Source organism: Rhipicephalus microplus, chromosome 5 (assembly GCF_043290135.1).
Source record: "Rhipicephalus microplus isolate Deutch F79 chromosome 5, USDA_Rmic, whole genome shotgun sequence".
NCBI classification, from domain to species: Eukaryota; Metazoa; Arthropoda; class Arachnida; order Ixodida; family Ixodidae; genus Rhipicephalus; species Rhipicephalus microplus.
The window spans coordinates 146,980,246-147,002,791 of NC_134704.1; the positions used below are offsets into that span (position 1 = coordinate 146,980,246).

Here is a 22,546-nt window from a genome sequence, read left to right on the forward strand (position 1 = left end):
CACTGTCGAATGAAATACGTTACCAGGTGAATTAGTTGGCCGCAAGACTGCGGATTTATTCTGTGAGGCACTGTGCCCCCGCAAAAATGCCTAAGATGGCACTGCGAGTAATCTTGAAAATATAAAATAAAAAAATTGTGAGCGCAGTCACCGGCTCTTCTTTATCAATTGAACGTGTCATCATCATTTGTATAATTTTCTCATCTGTAGATATCATCATGCCAGTTTGATATGTGCCAGTTCAAGCTCATCTCGAATAAAGCTCTTCCTCATAAGTGGTGGACGGTGCTTCTCGATCCCCAAGTCCTCTCGCACGTTACCACTGGAGCTCCGCTCGGGTCATCGTCTACTACCACCTGCCATGGCAGTGCAAGACAATCCTGGCCCATCCAAAACTACCAGCCCAATGCAGCCTCCGCCGTCAACCCTGGCGTTCTACAGTCACCAGCGTGATCCACCAGTGTTCTTAGGTCTCAAAGGGGAAGACGTGGCAGAATAGCTACACACCTACGATCTCGTAAGCGAGTTGAAGAGGTGGGGTGCCCTACACAAATTACTTACGGTCTCTTTCTAAGTGACTAATGTTGCCAAAACCTGGTTTTGGAACCACCTTCATGATCTTCCCGCCAGGGAAGCGTTCGCACGGCAGCTCCGTCCGATTTTCGGTTCCCCCAGTGTTCGCGCTAAAGCAGCAACGAAGAAGCTTGCTGAACACATTCAACTGACGGGTGAATCACACACCTCGTACATTGAGGATGTTCTTGCCTTGTGCAAGCGTGTAAACTCATCTATGCCTCAAAGCGACCAAATACGCCATGTCATCAAAGGCATAATTATCGTCGCATTCAACGCCCTTGTGTCGCAAAACCCTACCACGACTCAAGATGTCATCATCATTTGCCAGAGACAATAAGAACTTCAGTCTCTTCGTCTCTGCCAGGACGCTTCGGACATTCGTCTTCTTGCGCCCCTCGACATTCGTGCACTGGAACGCGACATCGTTCGTCGTGAGCTTCATGGGCGCTGCTCTTCCTGCGCTCCACCATCTACTTTAGCCTCAGCTCAAACCAACTTGAGGGACATCATTAGGAAAGAGACTGCATCTGCGTCACATCCACCTTGTTCCGCCGAATCCAGACCTCGTCAGGTACCAACGGACGCAGAAGTTGTGGCGCTCTCAGCATGCACCACTTTCCCAGCGTCTTCACCTAGTGGCCATGTACCTGTGTCGTAACTGTCATCACCGATGCGCTCACAGCCGTAATGCACGATGCCGCGTCCTCCACGCCCAATCTGTTATTATTGCGGCTATAGGGGTCATATATCTCACTTTGGGCGACGGCGCCAAATGAATGAGCAACGTGGCTACGTTCCAGAGGAAAGCAGACGCTTCAGTGCACTCACGAACTGCCAGCGCACGCCTTACCGGTCTTCTTCTCAGCGTTCGCCCTCTCCACCTTACAGTATGGGTCTACCTGTGAACTCCCGTGAGTCTCGCCGCCACTCACCATCTCCCAGTCGCCGTTCCGTGTCGCCTCTGCGACCCGCCTCCAACGTTCTGTATGCCCACTCGGAAAACTCCCCAATGCAGTTTCAAGAGGGAAAACTGCATCCAACGGACAGCCAGCGATTCCACCAGACAGACCATCGAACTTGTTAACAGTGTTAGTAGAAGGTATACGCGTCGAAGCTCTAGTAGATAGTAGCGCTGCTATTTCGATTATTCGCCCTGACCTTTGCTCCCGTCTCCGCAAAGTCACAACACCTTACTCGGGCCCGTCTCTCCATGCTGCGACGAATTCGATTACTCGCCCACTCGCCCGGTGTGCAGTTCATGTTTTCATAGACGGTATTCGTCATGATATTGCTGTTGGAGTTCTCCGTGAGTGCACCCACGAACTCATTTTGGGGTGGTATTTTCTGTCGTCTGCACGCACTTCTATATCTTGTCGGCAGTGCCTCATCAACCTCAATTCCACCGACTCTTCTGTGTCGGAACACGAAGAGCGCATTCGTCTCGTCACCACTTCAGATTATGTTCTTTGGCCATTTCGAGAAGAAGTAATTAGCGTTAATTGCATCAACATTGTGGATGGCGACGTGCTTCTACTACCTTATGGCCACACGGTACATTGAGGCGTTCTGATCATTGCAGGCCTTGTTAGTTTTTCTGAAGGGTCTGCTTTTATTACTGCGTTAAATAAGACCCCCGAACCCTTATTGTTGCCCTGTGGATCAACAGTCACATGCGCTATTGACCTTCATCCCGTTTCAATTGTTGCCCTTCCAAGACAAGAATACCTACCAGAGCCAAGCGCGCCGACACTCAACTTTCCCACTCCTCTATCGGTGACGATAAGCCCTGATCTGACAGCAGCTCAGAGTGAAGATTTGCTGAATTTTTTGGACAGACATCTGTCTTTATTTGACGTTCATTCTGCTGCCCTTGGTATGACAACACCCGCGACTCACCGAATTCAGACTGGCGGATCCCGAATTATTCACCAGCGACCATAACGCGGTTCTCTTGCAGAAAGTAAGATAATCGAGGAAAACGTCTAAGATACTTCGACGGAATATCATACGTCCTTCGTCGAGTCCATGGTCTTCGCCAGTTGTTTTGGTGCAAAAGAAAGACGGGACAGTACGCTTTTGCGTTGATTACCGGGCACTGAACAAAATAACGCTCAAAAATGTTTACCCTCGCCCACGAATCGATGACGCACTAGATTTGTTGCATGGCGCAGGCTATTTTTCCAGCCTTGACCTGTAATCGGGCTACTGGCAAGTACAAGTGTCCGAATCTGACAAAGAGAAGACGGCTTTTACCATCCCAGATGGGCTAAATGAATTTATAGTAATGCCTTTCGGGCTTAGTAACACGCCTGTTACCTTAGAACGTATCATAGAATGTGTACTGCGAGGCCTGAAGTGGAGAACCTGCTTATGCTACCTCGGCGATATCATAGTGTTTTTGTCTATCTTTCCCTAACATCTGCAACGTCTCGAAGAAGTCCTAGGTTGCCTTGCAAAAGCTGGTTTACAGCTGAATACAAAAAAATGTACCTTCGCAAGCAAGACGATTAAGGTTCTAAAGCACTTAGTCAGCAAAGATGGTATTCGACCGGAACCTGAAAAGCTTGCCGCCGTCCTCGAGTTTCCCCGTCCGTTGCGTCGAAAGGACCTGCGCGGTTTTCTCGGCTTGGCATCTTACTTTCGGCACTTCATACGTGATTTCGCAAGGCTTGCCTCTCCGCTCCGTCAACTGCTCGCAAGCGACACGGCATTCATCTGGTCCGAAGACTGTGAAAAGGATTTCCTGGTGTTAAAGCAAGCCCTGACATCCGACCGACTACTATGTCACTTCGATCCAGGTGCACCCACCATTCTTCACACTGACGCCAGTGGTCACGGTCTCGGTGCCGTTCTACTGCAGCGTGCCAACACGGCACGCGAACTTGTCATCGCTTACGCCAGGGGTGCTTTTACTGCTGCCGAGAAAAATTACACAATAACTGAACAAGATTGGCTTGCTGTTGTATGGGTGGTACAAAAATTTTGTCCATGCCTTCACGGCCGCCACTTCACAGTCGTCACGAAACCACAGCGCATTCTGCTGGCTTTTGTCGCTAAAGTACTTATCGGGTCGTCTTGGCCGCTGGGTGCTTCGTTTACAAGAGCACAACTTTGATGTCATCTACAGGTCTGGTAAGAAGCAGCAAGATGCTGATGCTCTCTCTCGCTGCCCTCTACTCAAGCGTAATAGCCCACAGTCACAAATTTCCACTGCAGCAATACCTATCGCAGGTCTCAGTTGGCTAAGATCCGACCACCCTTCTACCCCTGTGTCGGATCAACGCGTTGACCCTTACTGCTGCTCCATAATAGCACGCTTAGAAGGCACACCCACTTCTCCGAACGCTTGACTTCGCCGACATCTGAAACAATTCAAGCTTCGCGATGGTGTTTTACATCGCTATATTTACCACGTTGAAGGAAACAAACGGTTCCCCGTTACACCGCGTTGTCTACAACGTCAGGTTTTTAAGACATTCCACGATGGCCATGCTGCTGGGCATCTCGGCTATCACAAAACGTACGACAAAATACGCAGTCCGTTCACCTGGCCTGGCCTTTCATCCACCATTGCCAAATATGTTTCTTCGTGTATCTTATGTCAACGGCGGAAACGACCCACTAGTGCTCCTTCTGGCTTTCTCTAACCTCTTCCTTGTCCCGCTTTGCCATTCGAAGTCGTCGGGATAGACTTGGACGGCCCCCTTCCCGTGAGCTCCAGTTGAAATCGTTGGATTGTAACGGCTGTTGACCACCTCACTCATTACGCGGAAACAGCCTCACTGCACGCTGGTACAGCCACTAAAGCAGCCGATTTTTTTCTGCGTGACATATTTTTGCGCCATGGAGTTCCATATGTTCTGCTCAGCGACCACGGCAAGGTGTTTCTTTTCTCTAGTGTTGCTGAGGTCCTACGCGCTGCCTACACCATCAACACGACAACTTCTACTTATCATCCACAAACAAATGGTTTGATGGAACGCTTTCATCGTACCCTCTCAGACATGATTGCCATGTACGTTAACCCTGACCACACAAACTGGGACGCCATTTTGCCATTCGTAACGTTCGCCTACAATACGGCTATGCAACGCACCATCGGCTTTTCTCCTTATTTTCTGGTCCATGGCCCCTCTTCAGGTGTAACTCTGGACGTCTACTTCCTTTCGGCTGCTGCCACCTCAGCAGGCCCTTTATCCGCACAATTTTTGTCTCGCCTTGAGCACTGCCGTCATCTGGCCTGAATCAACACGGGCATTTCTCAAGAAGCTTGCAAGTCTCGCTACGACTCAACTCACTGTGCTGTCACCTTTTCCCCTGGAGACGAACTTCTCTGGACTCCCATGCGTGTGCCCGGCTTATGTGAAAAATTCCTTAGTCGTTTTATAGAACCTTATACGGTGATTGAACATACGTCTCCCGTTAATTACCGTATCTCACATATTAACGCTCCCTCCGACCACCGTTGCTGTGGGAAAGAAATTGTGCACGTTTCTCGACTGAAGCTGTATACCCAACGCCATTCCTAATATTGGCTCTCGCACGGCCGGGAGGCCGCTTCCAGCGTGACGGGGAATTAGTGTGAGCGCAGTCACCGACTCTTCTTTATCAAATGGACGTGTCATCATCATTTGTATAATTTCCTCATCTGTAGATATCATCATTAGTGTATGTGAGCTCGAGCTCGTCTCGAATAAAGCTCTTCCTCATAAGATGTTCTTCATACAGTCATGTTATGCCATGCCAAGTTTGTATCGGTAGCAGAGATGAAAGTAGTAGGCAGCTACATAGATAGATAGATAGATAGATAGATAGATAGATAGATAGATAGATAGATAGATAGATAGATAGATAGATAGATAGATAGATAGATAGATAGATAGATAGATAGATAGATAGAGCGAGAGTCTCTATTGACAACCAGATTTCGTACAGCGTACAGCGTTGCTCCAGAGACATCATTCTTGGTATGGAATTCTTAGCCCTTCACAGGGCAGTCATCAACTTCAGATCAAAGTCGATAACCTTATCGACAGAAAGAGCACTGTCGACGCACACGCCATTAGAAAAGCGCGCCCTAAATGTGCTTAAAGAACAAATCACCATTCCCTCTCGCTCTAGTGTCAGCATTTCTGTCGTATCACAGGTATCAACAAATATGCAAGGCGTCATTAAAGGCGGCCAGTGCCTGTGGATTAGCCGCTAGATTTGTGTCGCTAGAGAAATAGCCGAGCTGCAAGGAGGAAAACTATAGTGATGCTTTCAAAGTTCTGCGAGGAATACAAGCGCTCTTATTTAAATTCCTGGGTTCGTGGACGCTGATCTCGTTGGTGGTTATGGTGGAAAGAATAGTGTATATGGTGGAAATAGTAGTGTATATGGTGGAAAGAATAGTTGATATGGTTGAAATATTAGTGGATATGCTGGAAACTAGTGGGCATAATGGCTGATGACAACGAGAGTGGAAAAAATGATCGCAGGAGGGAGAAGTGATGGCGAGCCAATAGTGGTGACAGTAGAAAATGCCGGCTAATGACGGCTAGATGGGAAAAATTGGTGGCAGATGGTGGTGGTGGTGGCGAGCCAATGGTGGTGACAGTGTAAAATGCCGGCTGATGGCGGCAAGGAAAATGTGTTTGGTGGAAGTCTTGCTGAGCAAGGTGGGTGACGGGGGCGTGATGGAAGCTTGGTGGATAATAGTAGCATGATGAAAAATCACATGGCCGTTTGTGAAATCAGTTATTTGTAGTGTTTCATTCTTGAAAGCGCAAAGATATACATTTACGGTTGAAAGAAACCAACGCTGCTCAATGCGCTTTCTAGCATGTTTATTTTTTTATTCCTGTGGTGTAAACAACGTTTCAATTTTTGTGGGGTGTAGAATATGCCATCGTAAATATGTTTACACTTCTCACACGCACTTACATCAGTTTGACATCCACGATGTGTTTCTTTGTTGTGGTGTTAGAACACAAGAGGTGTCCAACTAGAAAGTCTTTATTGGGCGTGCAAGACACCATTGCAAATTAAGCACGGATGTGAGCACTGGTATGACTGAGACATAATTGTAGGGGAGGTGGGCGCTGACGAGCTTGTCACGCACCCCTCCCGCTATACGAAACTACCGAGTGTTGCTGGAATGGTGCGGCGCTTCGCTGCCGCATGCACACCTGATCAGCGTGTAGGGCCTGACGGTGTACTCACTGCTCTTAAGGATGCTTCTACGAAGCGACGTTTAGTGAGAAAGCTGACGGGTCTCGAGTGTGAGAACGGCTACCGACGGAGGTCAGTCAAAGGAGGTTAGCACGGCCTAACATGGGAGAGAATGTGACACGCTGAGAAGCTGTTCCCTGTCGTGTTGTTTGTGGTAACATGGTTTTTACCAATGCAGTGCCTGGTACGAAAATGTTTCTGCGATTGGTTGTGGCGTGCGAGCCCAAACGTGTAATTGGCTTGTGTGGAGATCCTTTGTTCAACGGAGGGTTTAAAATAGGGTGTTTGAATGTGAAATGAGAGAGCGGAGGCTCGGGCTTGGACCTGAACAGATGCGTGAGGGCGGCAATAAAGCGTCCCTTCACCGGACAACGGCTATTTCTTTGCGCTGCCACCAAGCACTCAAGTCATCGAGGGGCACCCATTCCGAACCTCAACACCTTCCCTCCTTAGCTAGTCTAGATGATAGTCGAGGGGTGAGGAAAACAACAATCCGTTGTGGTTTGGACGCATTTTTCAATGGCCTGAATAAAAAGCTGTTCAACTCTTTCATAAATGGACTTCTCTATTCGATTTAGACGCTGTTCTAGTCACCGCTCGAGTTCTTCAAGTGTCGTTGGGCGGAAGGACGTGAACGATCGCTGGTAAGCAGAAGCGCCGTTGGTGGAACTACGGCCGCTCGAGGACGCTTCGCCCCTCCACTCAGGCAGGCTGTGGCAGACAGGATGCCAGTTTTGAGCTTCGTAGATGTGGTATGCTATTACTAGAACCAGTTAGTAGCACGTTCACTCGTCGAATAACATCCACGAAGGTGGCACCCCCAGCGCCTTTTGACTGCGCATCTGCTGGTGCTGGCAGCCCGGTGTAAAAAAACCTGGCGTGTTGGTTTGAGCGTGTGTTTCGAAAAATCTAGTGTCGTAGAGGAGCAGCGCTGATGTTTCAGCGTCTTCTCTTTCTTGCATCGCCTTTTGGCAGCCGGCTTGCAGTTGTGTTCAATCTTTTGTTTACTTCTCCTTTTTCGCACGGTGGCCAGGATGTGGCGTTTTCGCACGGTGGTCGAGATCTGGCCAGATGAGGACCACCATAGCCGCGGCACTTCTGTGTTCGGGCGTTGCGTGCCCTTTTCGTGTTCCCGCAGACCGCATCTAGCTGTCAAAATATTGGGGCATTGCTCCTTTCGATGCTCTATTTTTTGGCATAAGTCACAATGTCACAAACAGCCATTCGTGCACTGCATATATATATATATATATATATATATATATATATATATATATATATATATATATATATATATATATATATATTCCGACCCTCAACCAGTCCTTGGTCGTCTCCAGTGGTTCTGGTGCGTAAAAAAGACGGTTCCGTACGATTTTGCGTCGATTACCGAGCACTCAATAAGATCACTAGAAAAGACGTATACCCCATGCGACCTATCGATGACGCCCTCGATTCCTTAAAAAGTGCTGAATTCTTTTCAAGCCTCGACTTGCGTTCCGGCTATTGGCAAATCCCCATGCACGAAGATGACAAAGAAAAAACTGCGTTTGCAACCCCGGACGGCCTATACGAATTCAATGTTATGCCGTTTGGTCTATGCAATGCACCGGCAACCTTTGAACGCTTGATTGACACCGTGCTGCGTGGCCTGAAATGGAAGACTTGCCTATGTTACCTCGATGACATTGTTGTCTTTTCATCGACGTTTCCTCAACATCTGCAACGCTTGGACGAGGTCTTGACTTGCCTTGCGGGCGCTGGTCTTCAAATTGACACCAAGAAGTGCCATTTCGCCACAAGATCTATCAAGGTCCTCGGTCATGTTCTGAGCAAGGACAGAATTCGTCCAGACCCTGAGAAAACTGCTGCGGTGCTTCGCTTCCCTCGCCCTGACAAGCCGAAAGATTTGTGAAGTTTCCTTGGTCTCGCCTTTTACTTTCGGCGATTCATACAAAATTTTGCCTCCATAGCCACACCACTCCATAAGCTACTTGCTTCTGGTACGCCCTTTCAGTGGTCTCAGGAATGTGAATCCGCTTTCGACAGGTTGAAGAGTGCCCTCACGACCAATCCTGTACTTTCTCATTTTCACGATGGTGCACCGACCTTCCTCCATACAGACGCTAGCGGCCATGGTTTAGGAGCCGTCCTCCTCCAGCGCGACAACTCTTCGCGAGAGCGAGTCGTTGCATAAGCCAGCCGCGTCCTCTCCGCAGCCGAGAGGAACTACACAATCACCGAGAAGGAGTGCCTCGCCATCGTTTGGTCAGTGCAGAATGTTCGTCCCTATCTTCACGGCCGCCATTTCACCAATGCGACCAACCACCACGCTTTATGTTGGCTTTCGACACTGAAGAACTTGTCGGAACGCCTCGGCCGCTGGATTCTACGCCTACAAGAGTATGATTTTGCCATAGTATACAACTGTGGCAGAAAGCATAGCGACGCCGATGCTCTTTCTCGCTGCCCACTACCAGCGACTCCCCTCAGCGTTTCCGCAATCACTTTGCACAACACACCCTCGGAGTCCACGTCTACGGCGGTTTCCTCTCTCGCCTCTATGGACCAGCTGCCTTCGGACGACCCGCACGATTTTTCTTCTCGACAGCTGGCTGACCCATACTGTCGACGTATTAGAGGCTACCTCACTGGCAGTTCCCGTCCACCTAATGTGAGGCTCCGTCGCCAACTCTCACAGTTTAAGCTGGACAACTCGGTGCTGTACCACAAAATTTACCATCCTGACGGTCAGCGCTGGGTTCCCGTTCTACCCCGATCGCTTCAGTCCGAAGTCCTCAGAGCACTTCATGACCATCCGACGGCTGGTCACCTTGGTTACCACAAAACCTACGATCGCCTTCGAAGTCGGTTTTATTGGCGAGGTATTACCACTAGTGTAGCTCCGTACATTGGGTCCTGCACTACCTGCCAATGTAGAAAACTACCCACATTTGCTCCAGTCGGTGCACTACAGCCTCTTCCGTGCCCAGCCACACCAATCAAAGTTATAGGCATCGATCTTTATGGCCCCTTCCAGTCAGTGCTGCTGGAAACCGATGGATAGTAACAGCCGTTGACCATTTGACGCGCTACGTCGAGACGGCATCCGTCACTACCGGTTCAGCTTCTGAAATTGCCGACTTCATCCTCTGAGCCATTATACTGCGTCATGGTGCTCCACGTGTATTGCTCAGCGACCGTAGAACGGCCTTCCTTTCACAACTAGTGAACGAACTTCTTCGCGCCTCTGGCACAACTCACAAGACGGCCTCTAGTTATCATCGCCAAACTAACGGCCTCACTGAGCGATTCCACCGCATTCTTGCTGACATGATCGCCACCTACATTCAACCAGACCACAAGAACTTGGATGTAGTTCTACCATTCGTCACTTTCACCTACAATACGGCTATTCAGCGGACAACCGGCTACTCACCATTTTACCTAGTTTATGAACGCTCCCCTACTTCTTTCCTGGACGTCTCTTTCTTTACCTGCCATGCGGATTCATCTCCATCCTCTTCAGAGGAATACGTTTTACGGCTCGCAGAGAGCCGCCAACGTGCTCGTATAAACACTGAAGCCCGACAGCAAGATAGAAAGCTGGTTTATGATGAATCGCATTGTGCTGTACCCTTTCAGCCTGGAGACGAAGTGCTCCATTTGACGCCTATTCGCACACCTGGTTTGTGCGACAAATTCCAGCAACGATTTATCGGGCAGTACACAGTTCTTGAAGACACTTCACCAGTGAATTATCGCGTGACGCCACTTGTAGCCCCAGCAGATCGCCGTTATCGAACTACTGACGTCGTCTCGTCCATGTCTCCCGTATGAAGCCCTTCCTGTGACGTTCTTTGTCCCCTTGACTTGCCGCGGCCAGGGTAGCCGCTTTCACGTGGCGGGAATCAGTGTGGACATTTAGTATACCAATCCTCTTCATCTGTACATTATCATCATTATCATGTGTTGCTCATGCATCCTCATCGTTGTCACGTAGCATCATCATCTTGGTTCGTTCGTCTCATCTGTCGGCTGCCGGTTCCTCGGGCCTAATAAAAGTCTTCCAAACCAAGACTTCAATATATATATATATATATATAGAAAAACACGGATCGTAATAGACCGCAAATCGAACCTATAGGGCAAGCTTCTACGTTCAAATGGGATCAGAACATTGTCTTTGTCGCCAAGTGAGCGTGCCTGCAGAATTTCGCACTTGCGGCAGTGCAATTAGTTCACTAGTTCCTCACTAGTCATGTCTCCCACATTGCGAATAACGCCTCTCATTTGATTACGACTAACCATTTCGTGTGCTTGAAAGAGTACTTCCTTTCCTCCGAATGGCACAGACACTATAGAGAGAAGGGCGTTCCACATCTCTGGTTCAGCCGCGTCAATTGCGAGCTGGTTTATATTTCCTAAATAGCGAACCCCGAACTCCAGTAGTGGGTCTTCGCCAGAGAAGTTGAGATGATCTGAAATGCGGCGAGTTATTACTCTATGTAGTCGTACGAAATGCTCAGCCATGATGCGGCATGGTTGCTTGGGCCAAAGTCTGACGCCGTGCCCATAAAATTGCGGGGCACCTGAACTCCACGTCACCGCGACCACCACACGGTTCTGCGGCTTTCAGCAATTGCTGACTGCTTTCCGAACATCTTGTTCGTTTTCGTAATAAGCCGAAGCAAGGAACGTGTGGCGTGCACTTCCCGTGTGGGAGTGACCCATGGACATGCTAGTTTGCTGTCACTTGGGCGTCGGTAAAAGCGAGCCTCGCGCCCGTTTCTTTCCATTCGATGTGTTAGGAATTTCGCTAGGTGGATGAAAATCATTGTCAGACTTGCCTTGTTCCTCGAACTCCCAGAGAGGGCGAATGGGTTAGTGCCTGGCAGAAGCAGCACTCTTGATTGAATGGTAATGGCAGCCGAACCATTTGTTAAAGTTGGCGGTGTTACCGAGGCAGTCAGGTATTTTGAAGCCGGCAAGTACATATCCTCAGGTATAGTGCCACGTCGGTTGGTAGCAGGCAGGGCTCAGGAGAGGCCATAAAGCTCGAAACCTGGATGGGGCTGATACTAGCAGTATTCACCGCCTGCAGCTATCCGGGCGGTGGTGCCTCCAATGAACTCAGAAAACAGCCTTCCCGTATCCGCTGCAGCCGGTAGATAAAAAGCGAACAAGCACCTAACACAGCAAGAGCTGCGGCAGTGGCTTGACAATGAAGCGTCGGTCAAGTGTTGTTATCGTCGGAGCGCGTTCGAAACACGTCTGTGAAGTACGGACGCTGGCCAGAGCATCCGACGACACATATATAAATGCCAACGCGCTTCACGACTTGCCATTTGATTGACAGCCGATGCTCTGGTTGTCACAATCAGTGCCCGTGTATTGCTATATATGAGCGTCAGTTTCTTGGCCACAAGTTCAGCCGAATAAACAGTATCATTTTACCATCGAGCCTGCTGTCTTCGTTTACATCACGGCCCTGTTTCTGTTAAGATATGTACGAGCAAAAAAAATGACAGCATATCGATGGGGTGAATGATGAAGAGTGGGGCGAAGCTGCGTCCGCAGGCCGCTGCCATGCCGCTTTGTCTTCCCGTTCTCGTACGCCGAGATTTTGTCAGCACCAGCGCGCAGCCTCACAGCACGCTTGTCCCTTGCGCGCTCGAACATCAGGATTTCGTCTCCAAGCGCGAGCCGCCGCCGCCCTGCGCATATAATGCTTTTTATTGGCAAACCGTGCATCATCCGCTGGAGGCGTCTATCGATCGTCTGTCTGTCTGTTTGACGCACGGACGCTTGAACGAACGCAGAGACAGACGCACGGACAGATAATTGGATGGGCGGACGAACGCATCGACAAACGTAAGGACTGACACAAGAATGGACGCAGGAGAAGATGGACGGACGCATGGATGCATGGGCGGATGCACGAATAAATGGACGCGCGGATGTACGGTTTGATGCACAGATGAATGCGCAGACGGATGGACGGACTTATGAACGAACGCATGGATGGACGCATGAAAAGACGGGCGGATGGACGATTGCATGGACAGATGCACGAATGGACGGATGCACAGATGTGCGGGCGGACGCATGAAGAGATGTACGCACGGATGGGCGAAAACAAGAATGGATGGACGGAAGCGCTGAGGGATTCTTCGCCCCACTCATAACCATTCAATTCATGAATATTTCGTGGTTTCTATTATTAGGTTACATTATTACAAGTAATGACCTCTTGTATACTGTGTCTCTCATATTCACATAGTGGTTTTGGGACGTTAAACCTCGCATATTAATCGCACTTTAGTATCGTACCATTTGCATTTTTCAGCCTATACGCATTTTGTTATACGTACAAGTACTGCCCTCTATGACCAGTTCAAGAACTAACGAGAGGTATCTACATACAATTACGACGAGACACTCAGCCCACGCTTTTAGGAGGTTCACTTTTAAAAACTTGACTTTGACAACTTATCACAACAAAATGATGATTTAGATGAACAAATGGGAGAAACACAACCGACATTGTAGAAATGATCATGATAGCCTTCGCATTCGCTGACCAGTGCTATTCTTTTTTCAATGTGCGTCAAACTCATAATTATACAACCGTGTCCCCACCAAGCTATTCTGTTTGTATGCCGTCATTGCTTGTGTTAATTGCCATTTTTATTACAGCGAAAGCCTTATGAGACAACTAAAAAGGTGGCGTGCGTCGAAGTTTTTAGCCGCCGTGGTCAGTCTCTGCTATAGCGCAAAAAATGAATGAAACTGAGTGAAAGAAACACCAACGACACAATGAGATTTTAACCCGGGTCACCACCTTGCCAGCAAGTATTCTACCGCCGAACCACACAGGCGCTTGAAACATTCGTCCTAATTGGCTTCAGGCAGGTTTGATGTCGGAAAAGAAATTGCGTTTATATGAGTAATAAAGCGTTTTAGGAGAACAAAGGAACAATAAGGCGTCGCACATGCTGAAGTGCGTTACGAGTAGGTCGTCAATTGTTCCAACCTAATACAAAAACGTCAAGCACAATTCTTCAACGTTGTCAGCCACAGCTTTAGAAAATGTTCACAAAATACCTTCGATGTGCGCAGCGCGTACAACGCTTCTACAAGCGACGAAGAACATATATGTCAGAGTCTACACGCCACAAACAAGCAAACAATCAACGATACCCTACTACACAAGAATGATGGTGTTAAATTTGCGTAACGGGTACCCAGCAAGTGTAGTTGAAAGGCCTGAAAGTCTCTGCCATTCTTCCAGCTTTCGCTTTGACTGTGTTGCATGCACGTTTCGCGTAGGCCTGCTGTTGTTTTATGTCACAGTCAGGCTTTCCCCATGTATGTAGCCTTGTGCTGGAGCATAAATTGATTGATATGTCAGGTTTAAAATCCCAAAACCACCATATGAATATGAGGGACGCCGTAATAGAGCTATTCGGAAATTTCAACCATTCGGGGTTCTTTAACAGCCCTAAAATCTGTACTCCAGGGCGTGCAGTGTTTTCCCCTTCATCAAAAATGCAGTCGCCACAGCTGGTATTCGATTCCTCGACTTGCGGTTTAGTAGTCAAGTACATTAGCCACTAGATCATCGTGGCGAGGCTGTGTTTTAGTAATAAGCCTCAGTTCTAAGTTGGCGCCTGTCGTTTGTCTGCCTTCGTTATCTTCGTCCCTTTTGCACTTCACCCTTTTGGAACCATGCTGCCCCTATAAGCCGGAACCCGCGAAAGGTCGAATACTGTACTACCAAATAGAATGCAAGGGTGCTGTTCCTGTTCAAGCATCATTTTTTGCGCATTGTGCCCGAAAGCTGCTTCTTGGAGCAGCGGTGACGCATAATGTTTTCCGTAATGGGTTGATACTATGAGTCAATAGGTCATACGCCCTAGCGAAGCGCAGCAACAACGGTGAATGTTATCCACTGTAAATATTCTGGCTAAATTCTGTTCCAGAAACTCCTCCGATAACCCCGTAGTGCACGCCCTCTTATTGAAAAGTATCGTTGTGCATCATAACAGATTCCAGGTATTGAAAAATAGAGATGCATGAAATGACCACTGAGATATTCTCTTAGGCGCTACTTCAAAGAAAAACGCGGCGCAAATAATCGGAAGAGCAATGTTCGCATTACTGTATATTTGTGACTTTATTTGTATCTTATTCGTTCCCTTTTCTCCCTTAGAGTTCAAAGAACAGCGAATATATCCTCGTATACTGCAAGAGCGCTCGACAGCAGGAAAGTTGGTTCTCATGCTCAGCAAAATGATAACGCTAAATCTAGAAAAGAGCACAGTCTTGGTTGACAAACTCCTTTTTGTTACAAGCGCCAAAGAAGAAGAAAAGTTGGAATGGGTATGTTGAAATCTTCCCTAGGTTCAAGACGAATAAATATATCTTGCTCGCATACAATCTTACGACCTCAAGTAAAACAAAAAGACAGCCTAGTTGGTTTTGGTTAATGCTGAAGCTTAAGCGCACACACCCGAGAACAAATACGATACACTGGGCTTGTCCCTGTGTCCCTATCACTGTTACCTGTGTCCTTATCGCTGTTCTCTGTGTCTCTATCGTAGGTACTTGTGCATGTGCAGTTAAGCTTCAGTATGCGACAAAACCAAGTACTACGTTTTTTTGTATTACTGCAGTTTATATATAGTTTTGGGGGCTTTTCTTGCTGTATTCTTATTTTAAAAAGAAGAAAAAAACACTGTGCTGGTCCCTGTGTCCCTATGGCATATGTCCGATTATTCCATCATGTGTGTGCGCTTAAGCTTCAGTTTAAGAACTCTTTTTTGGACTTCGAGTACCTCAGGCTCTTCAAACACTGTATGTATCGCCGCTTCCATGTAAGTACTAACAACTTAACAATATGCATTTATGAGGGATTTCTGTTGCAAGATGTACTTTGCACTGTGTCAAACTGTAACATTCATCGAAAAAGTTTGAAACAGTTCGTGCATTGTTTTCACATTAGGAGGATACATCCAATAGAAGGGTATTTTTACAAACGCCCGCGCTACATAGGAATACATCTCTCATGTTGATGCTTGTGGTTCAACTCCCCGTAAAATTTTACAAGTGATTTCTTACACCACACAATTGCATTTCAATCAATATAAATTAGTATATTTACTCGTTAAAGAGCTTTAGGAATAAAAAATGCATATTTGGGATTTGTGAGTTTTGTAGGAAGGATTACGAAATTGTAAGGGGCCAATGATCTGTTTGCACGACAAAGCACAAAAAAAGTCCTACAAGTTTCGCTGAAAGCAACGTTTCGTAGCTGAAGCAATGTAACTTGTGCTCCTCGTACCAAACTAGGAAAATCGAGATTCGCATTCCCATGTGCTTGCTCCGAACAGCGGTAGCGTGAAAACATGGTATCTCCAAGCATAATTGAACCCATAAGGTACTCCGTTTTATAAATAAAACATACACGAAGCAGCACTTCAAAGGAAGCGTGATCACAGGAGTTATTGAGTCACAACCTTTAGCATACTTGAGTAAACCTTTATACGTGCAGTAGAGTACAACACAATAACTAGCATTAGAATTTTAGCCTGTTTTACGCAAGTGATTACGCATTTTCTTATGCACATATATCGTACTGCCTATACACAAAATTCAAGTCTACAATTGTTACACGCTACATTCTACGGAGAGGTAGGGGAGTATAAATAATAGCAAATTAAGCATATGAAATGCTACCATAATATTCATTGCAATTGTAGTTTTTATGTTAGTTCAGTAGGCCAACAATATACATAATTAGGTCGATGTATGTTCAAAATGTCGTCTTAATATCTACAAGCCTTGTTCGCCTTTGAATTTTCTTTGTGCCACAGGTAGACACGTCTGATATTCAACGAAGCATATACCATGACACACATTACCAGTCATCTGTGATGGTGCGGCAGGAAGGCGGCAATGTGGAAGTCGTAAGTTACGTCACGCGTACAGTGGTGTTGAAAAAGAAATATAAAAAGGCTCGACACATCACACGCCTCGTGCGTCAAAAAAGAATCAATCTAGGTGCAATTTTTCTGGCTTTATGAAGGGAGTACTCGCGGTACTGATGACATCAATACAGTCACACACGCGGGCTCTGTCACCCGCATCACACTGCCCTCGCACACACGTACTGATGCATGTGCACTAACACAACACGCCTTCTTTATCTGAGAGTACACGGGATGCCCGAGGGCGTAGCGATGTACTGGTCGTCCTTCGTGATTGCTTCAACACAAGGGTTGGGTAGACAAGCCTTGTGGAAAGGTGGAAAGGCAGCTCCAGCTTCCTCCAGTTGTTACTAGATCAGCGAAGTGGGTTCGGGCTGTTGGATAGAGTATCGCTGCATCGTGTCTAACACTAGCACCGACTGGAAGACCCCTGCACAGGCGTCCATCGCTTCTGAAACCCGAGTGGCTGCGTCTGGCTAGTTGTAGGACACCATAAGCCAAATATCAGGTGTCGATTCTTCAGGTAGATTTTGACGTAATAGGTTGTCTGCATGAACATATCAACGTGCACTTCTAATATGGATCAAGTAGGTCGAAATACTCGAACGCCTAAGTAACAATGCAGCCAGTCATTTTTCGTGACCTGGCCTCAAGGTATTGACAAAATCAGGATATGCTTGCTCTCATTCTCGCCGTCTTGCTTGGAGTTTTTCGTATCGTTATCTTGCCTAACATCTGCTGCATTCGTTGTTCAAGATTGGGCTGCAGAAGACTGAGCAGCGTCTGAGGTGTCAGTGATAGAAACAGCCTAGCTGGTGTTTCTCTTGTGGTGCTGGTTGGCATTTTCCTGTACGTGAAAAGAAATAGGTCATTATGACACTAAAGTTACCATGGTCCGCCGTTATGTTTCTCCTTTAATACTCGTTTAAAAAGATTTACCGTTTGAAAAACCATTCATTGTGTCATTTGAGGCAGGATGGTCACTAATGGTATCTGTATAGTGCATGCAAATACGTTTCAGAAAAGTCTCAAATGTTGCTGAAGTGAACTGCGAACTACTAGTGGCTAAGGTACTCGGCTGCTGACCCGCAGGTCGCTGGTTCAAATCCCGGCTGCGGCAGCTGCATTTCCGATGGAGGAGGAAATGTTGTAGGCCCGTGTGCTCAGATTTGGGTGCACGTTAAAGAACCCCAGGTGGTCGAAATTTCCGGAGCCCTCCACTACGGCGTCTCTCATAATCATATAGTGGTTTTGGGACGTTAAACTCCACATATCGATTGATCGAACTGCGAACTATTCTAGGTTATCATTTAAACAGCTAAACGACAGGCAAATGACACACTTTGCAGCTGACCACCCTCTTTTTAGTTTTTGTTGTAAAAACCAAGTTAGTAGTAAAAACTTTCAACCACTGCGAAGCAGCACCCACCAACACAAAAAGCATCTGTTTATTATGATGGGAAAATTCATAGTAGTTCTCGTGGCCACCTACCTGCTTATCATACACAATGAACAGTGGAACTCTAGATATTAATTTCGGGTCACCAGACACATGACGCAGGCAACGTGTTTCTGTCGGCTGACATAAAATAAAACGCGTGTTCGAGACAGACTTCGCAGTTCAGGAGTTTCTCAAATCTCCGAATTATCGGCCTAACGTTGCGAAATACCGATCTAGACTTCCACTTGCCAAAACTAACATGTAGGAATGAGGCACGACGTTGTAATGTCTTGGGAAATTCTGCTATCTGTTGGTAATAAAACACCCAGCGCAAGCAAGGATGAGGACCATCATGACAATAACTGTGCGTTTTGCCTTCCTGTGCCTTCGTTGTTACATGCGGAATTTTTATTCGAGCTAGTTGATCCGAGTTCATAAGTTATCAGACCTTTGGTTTAAATTGAATGAGTACACAGTGCACGCTGATTAGAAGACAGTAGTAATAGATGAGCAACACGTGAGGCAAACATGTAAAGCCAGCATTAACACGGCTTGGCTATTATTTCAAGATTAGTTTTGTGAGCCGCACATTGCGGTTATTTGGTCGTTAACAAAGGCTACCATGCGCACACATCATCTTGTGGTTTGCCTGCTCTATGAATCTTTTTTTCGCTGTGAAATAAAATTAGTCACCATGCATCCTATAGTTGTGTTGTGTATCCTACTTCACTGTGCGCCAGAAGCTTTCTCAGTTTGAGTTCATGTTTCCGCAGTGACGGCATTTGCATAAGTGAATTCAGCGTACTGTTAAATGAGGTAGCAGCCGAGTACAACAGCCTAGTAGCATTGCCACTATCGCACTGTGGCGCACAATATAGCATCTATGTTGCCTTCAAAGGACTTGAATTGCATCACATTTGCAATTAAAATGTTTGCTTGGCGTTGGCGGTACAGCGCATTCGTTTACTTCACGTACATTTGTTTTCAGGCGTCGTTGCTCATGTTTGCGAGCAAGATGTGCTGCTTCGGGCGGTCTGCCTAAATTAGGAAACTGACAGAAGCAGTTACTTTAAACTGCACTCGTTTATTTGTTGGAATTGCGATAAATATTACACCTTAGAGCTAAAATATACATACTGTGGCAGCGTGAACAGAAATCTCTGTCTGTGGTGCCTGGTGGAAACCATTCGCTGTCGAGGAAATAGCATCAACGGAGTAGTTGTTCAGAATGTTATTCTGATGGCATTCTCTAGGGTTACGCTTTGGAAGCGTAACGCCACTGGACAGCGCCGAAGACAAAAGTATACGATTGGCAATCGTCAGTATACTTCTGCAAAGGTTCTTGAGACGGAAAAGTAAAAGAGAAACGCGTGGAGCTGTTATTGTCTTTCATTACGAACTCACCGACACGGCTCCACGCGGGGTATGGGGGAGGAGGAGGGAAACAAAGAGGAGGTAGGGACGATAGCAGAAAGGACGCATCAACTCTGTCACGCACGCGCGGGCACACGCTGCCGCCGGGACAGGGTAAGCCACGGAGGAAGGAAAGCTGGGTAAACAGCCAGGCAAGCCGGCACGAGGCCAACGAGGCGCAGACTGGGAGCACCACGTGACGAGCGTCAGAGGAAGTGGGCGGAGCCACAGATGTAAATAAACACCACGTGAGTACGGGCCTCGCAAGAGCCACGTGATGAGATCGGCGTCACCGAAGAAGTAAAGCAGGGCCTCGAAGCCTCAAAGGCCTGAACAAGCTTTGAGTGGTGGGCCTGGGGAAACCGGGGGGGTCAAGGCTAACGTTTGGAAGTCCCAGACAACCGTGGGCGTCCAAGAGCTGCAGGCGTTGTTTCGTGTAGCCAGGGGACTGCAACAGGATGTGCTCGGTCGTCTGCACTTCCGGGCATTTGGCACACGATGGGCTCCCGCTGTTGATGAAGCGAAAGTTCCTCTCAGCGGTGCGGGAACAGTCAGTGCGAAGCCGAAATGGGAAGGCACGGGCACGCCTGGCAGTGCTGGTCCTCGGAAGTGGTCGTGGTGGGTTTCCGGTAACTACACGTGGGTCTGGGTGCAATGCTGGCACATGGCGCGCAGTGCGGAGATGCACAACATCGCCTGCGCGGATGAATGCTGAGACAGGTGTGCTGGGGTCGTGAGCCTTCTTGGCGAGGGCGTCCGCTGTCTCGTTGCCAAGTGGTTCCACGTGAGACGGCACCCACTGGAAAACAACGTCTCAACCACCCCGCACAATCGCTGCGAACTTCCGCGCGAGCCGTCGCTCGAAGGGGGCGCCGCGCTCTCCCCGCGCAAAAGTCAAGAGGACGGCACGCGAGTGACATCACGGGCGTGCACATTTTAGGACAGAAGAATCTTCTTATATGACCTTGGCAAACAAGCAACTGACCCTCTGCCACGTCCACAAAGGCGGTGTGGTGGGAGGGACCCAAAAACATGAGCCTTTGCCTATTGTGACCTTCATACTCTTTTAATTTATTAGAGCCTAATCGCTCTAGGGTCTTATGGCCTTGAAAAAGATAAATGTCAGCATTTAATGCCCCAACATCATCATATGACTGATAGACGCCGTAGTGAAAGCCTGTCGAAGTTTGGACCCCTTAGGGCTTTTCAACGTGCGCCTAAATGTAGGCAAATTTTAGAGCATTTGCGCTTCTTTTGAAAATGAGACTGGTGCGGCAGGAACTGGATTCCACTACCTGCGAGTCCCCAGCCGAGCGCCATGGATACTCGAGCACCGTTGCAGGTCGTCTTACACCGTTCGTGGGGAAACGGGTATCTCACTGCAAACAAATAATTCGCATTCGTCTGACTAAGCACCATTCTGAGTGAGCAAATGATGATCCCAGTCTTCTTTGTTGAGCTTGAAGATACAATCATTCAACATACGTGTGTATTTTCTTATTTGTTATATACTATGTCGTTTTTAATTAACCACTGTGCTGGTCATGTTGTATTAACGCTTTTGTATGTGCACGTTTAACCGAAAAGCAATGGTCATACGTTGGGTATTTTGGTAACTCGCTGTCATTTTTGCAGGAAGGAATTGTCAGTCATAATTTGCGAGTTAAGCCTCTCCTCGAAGGCGAACGGTCACAGCAAGGTCAGATACTCCACTCCTTATTTGAAGTACCAGTCACAGAAGAGTTCAGCCAAATGGGTGAGCGTTGCGTTGTTGTTTGCATTTCGTTTTCTCTTGAAGGGTCATGGTTGCTCTCCAGAACTTCATAGCCAGTAACTAACAAACTTGCTCATTAACGGGTCGGAATGGTTGCAAGTCCGGCGAAATTTAGTACAGGACGTCGTAAACTGTCGTGGTAGCTTGGCGTAACTCAGGCGAAACGAGATATAGCATACCCATCTCTAGCATAAAACGCATGTGCTCGCGCCAAAAAAAAGTGTTCTTCCATTTGTTCTGCGTACAGAAGGCTGCCACAGGACTCCGTGAGCATCAATCATTAAAGGCCTCAGAAGAACCGAATGTTGGGCAAGTTATTATTGTATATTGGATTGCATTTTGTGAAAAAATACTCTGACAAGAAAGAAGAAGGCACAGACAGGCGCTGCTGTCTTCGCTTTTTTCGTTTTTTCCGGGTTTTTTGCGCAAAATGCTATCCCCAATTTAAAGGCCTTCTCCTTAATAATGTGACAAACCCGTAGCGCACATCGTCAAACCTTTACCACCAGACGTGTGTGGCACTTACCTGTACACCACGGGTGGGCATGTGCCACAGGTGAACGACAGGTAATAGCTACTCAGGAATTGAATTCATCTATAAATAGGCATTTGTAACGAGGTGATGAAAAAAGCCACAGCATATCGTCGAAGTGAATGCTGATGAGTGGGGCGAAGCATCCGTTCATTCGTTCGTTCTTGCTTCCGTCTGTGCGTGCATCCATCTGTGTGACCGTCCATGCATCCATCCGTCCACCCATGCATGCTTTCGTGCGTCCGTCTTTCTGTGCGTCCGTTCGTTTGTCCGTACATCCGTCCGTTCGTCTGTGAATTCACCTATGCGTTCGTTTCTGCGTTCGTCCATGTGTCCGTCCTTCCATGGGACCTTGCAACCATCTATCCAATTGTGCATTCGTCCATGCATCTACCTGTCAGTCCATCCGTCCATCCATCCGTCCATCTTGTGAACGCTCCAAATTCACCATCATTTCGCATCTTTTTATCATATATTCAGCATATATGATATATGATACAGAAGTACTGCCATCCAGTAGACATTCCAAGGACTAAACAAGGGGTGGCACTCGCACACTTTCTTGCAACCTGCGCTTCGTGTCCCCTTCCCACCTTTCACCTCTC

At 47.6% G+C, this 22,546-nt stretch overlaps 1 protein-coding gene across 2 annotated transcripts in view; it reads left to right on the top strand.

Annotated features, from left to right (window-relative positions):
- The window catches only part of LOC119173691 (venom metalloproteinase antarease TserMP_A-like), a 148,336-nt gene that overhangs the window by 19,322 nt on the left and 106,468 nt on the right, over positions 1-22,546 (top strand). For both annotated transcript variants that reach the window (XM_075894425.1, XM_075894424.1), the window contains exons 2-4: positions 15,005-15,174; positions 16,668-16,760; positions 21,271-21,391. In XM_075894425.1, coding sequence (XP_075750540.1) covers positions 15,005-15,174; positions 16,668-16,760; positions 21,271-21,391 — 384 coding nt within the window. The remainder of the gene's footprint in view (positions 1-15,004; positions 15,175-16,667; positions 16,761-21,270; positions 21,392-22,546) is intronic.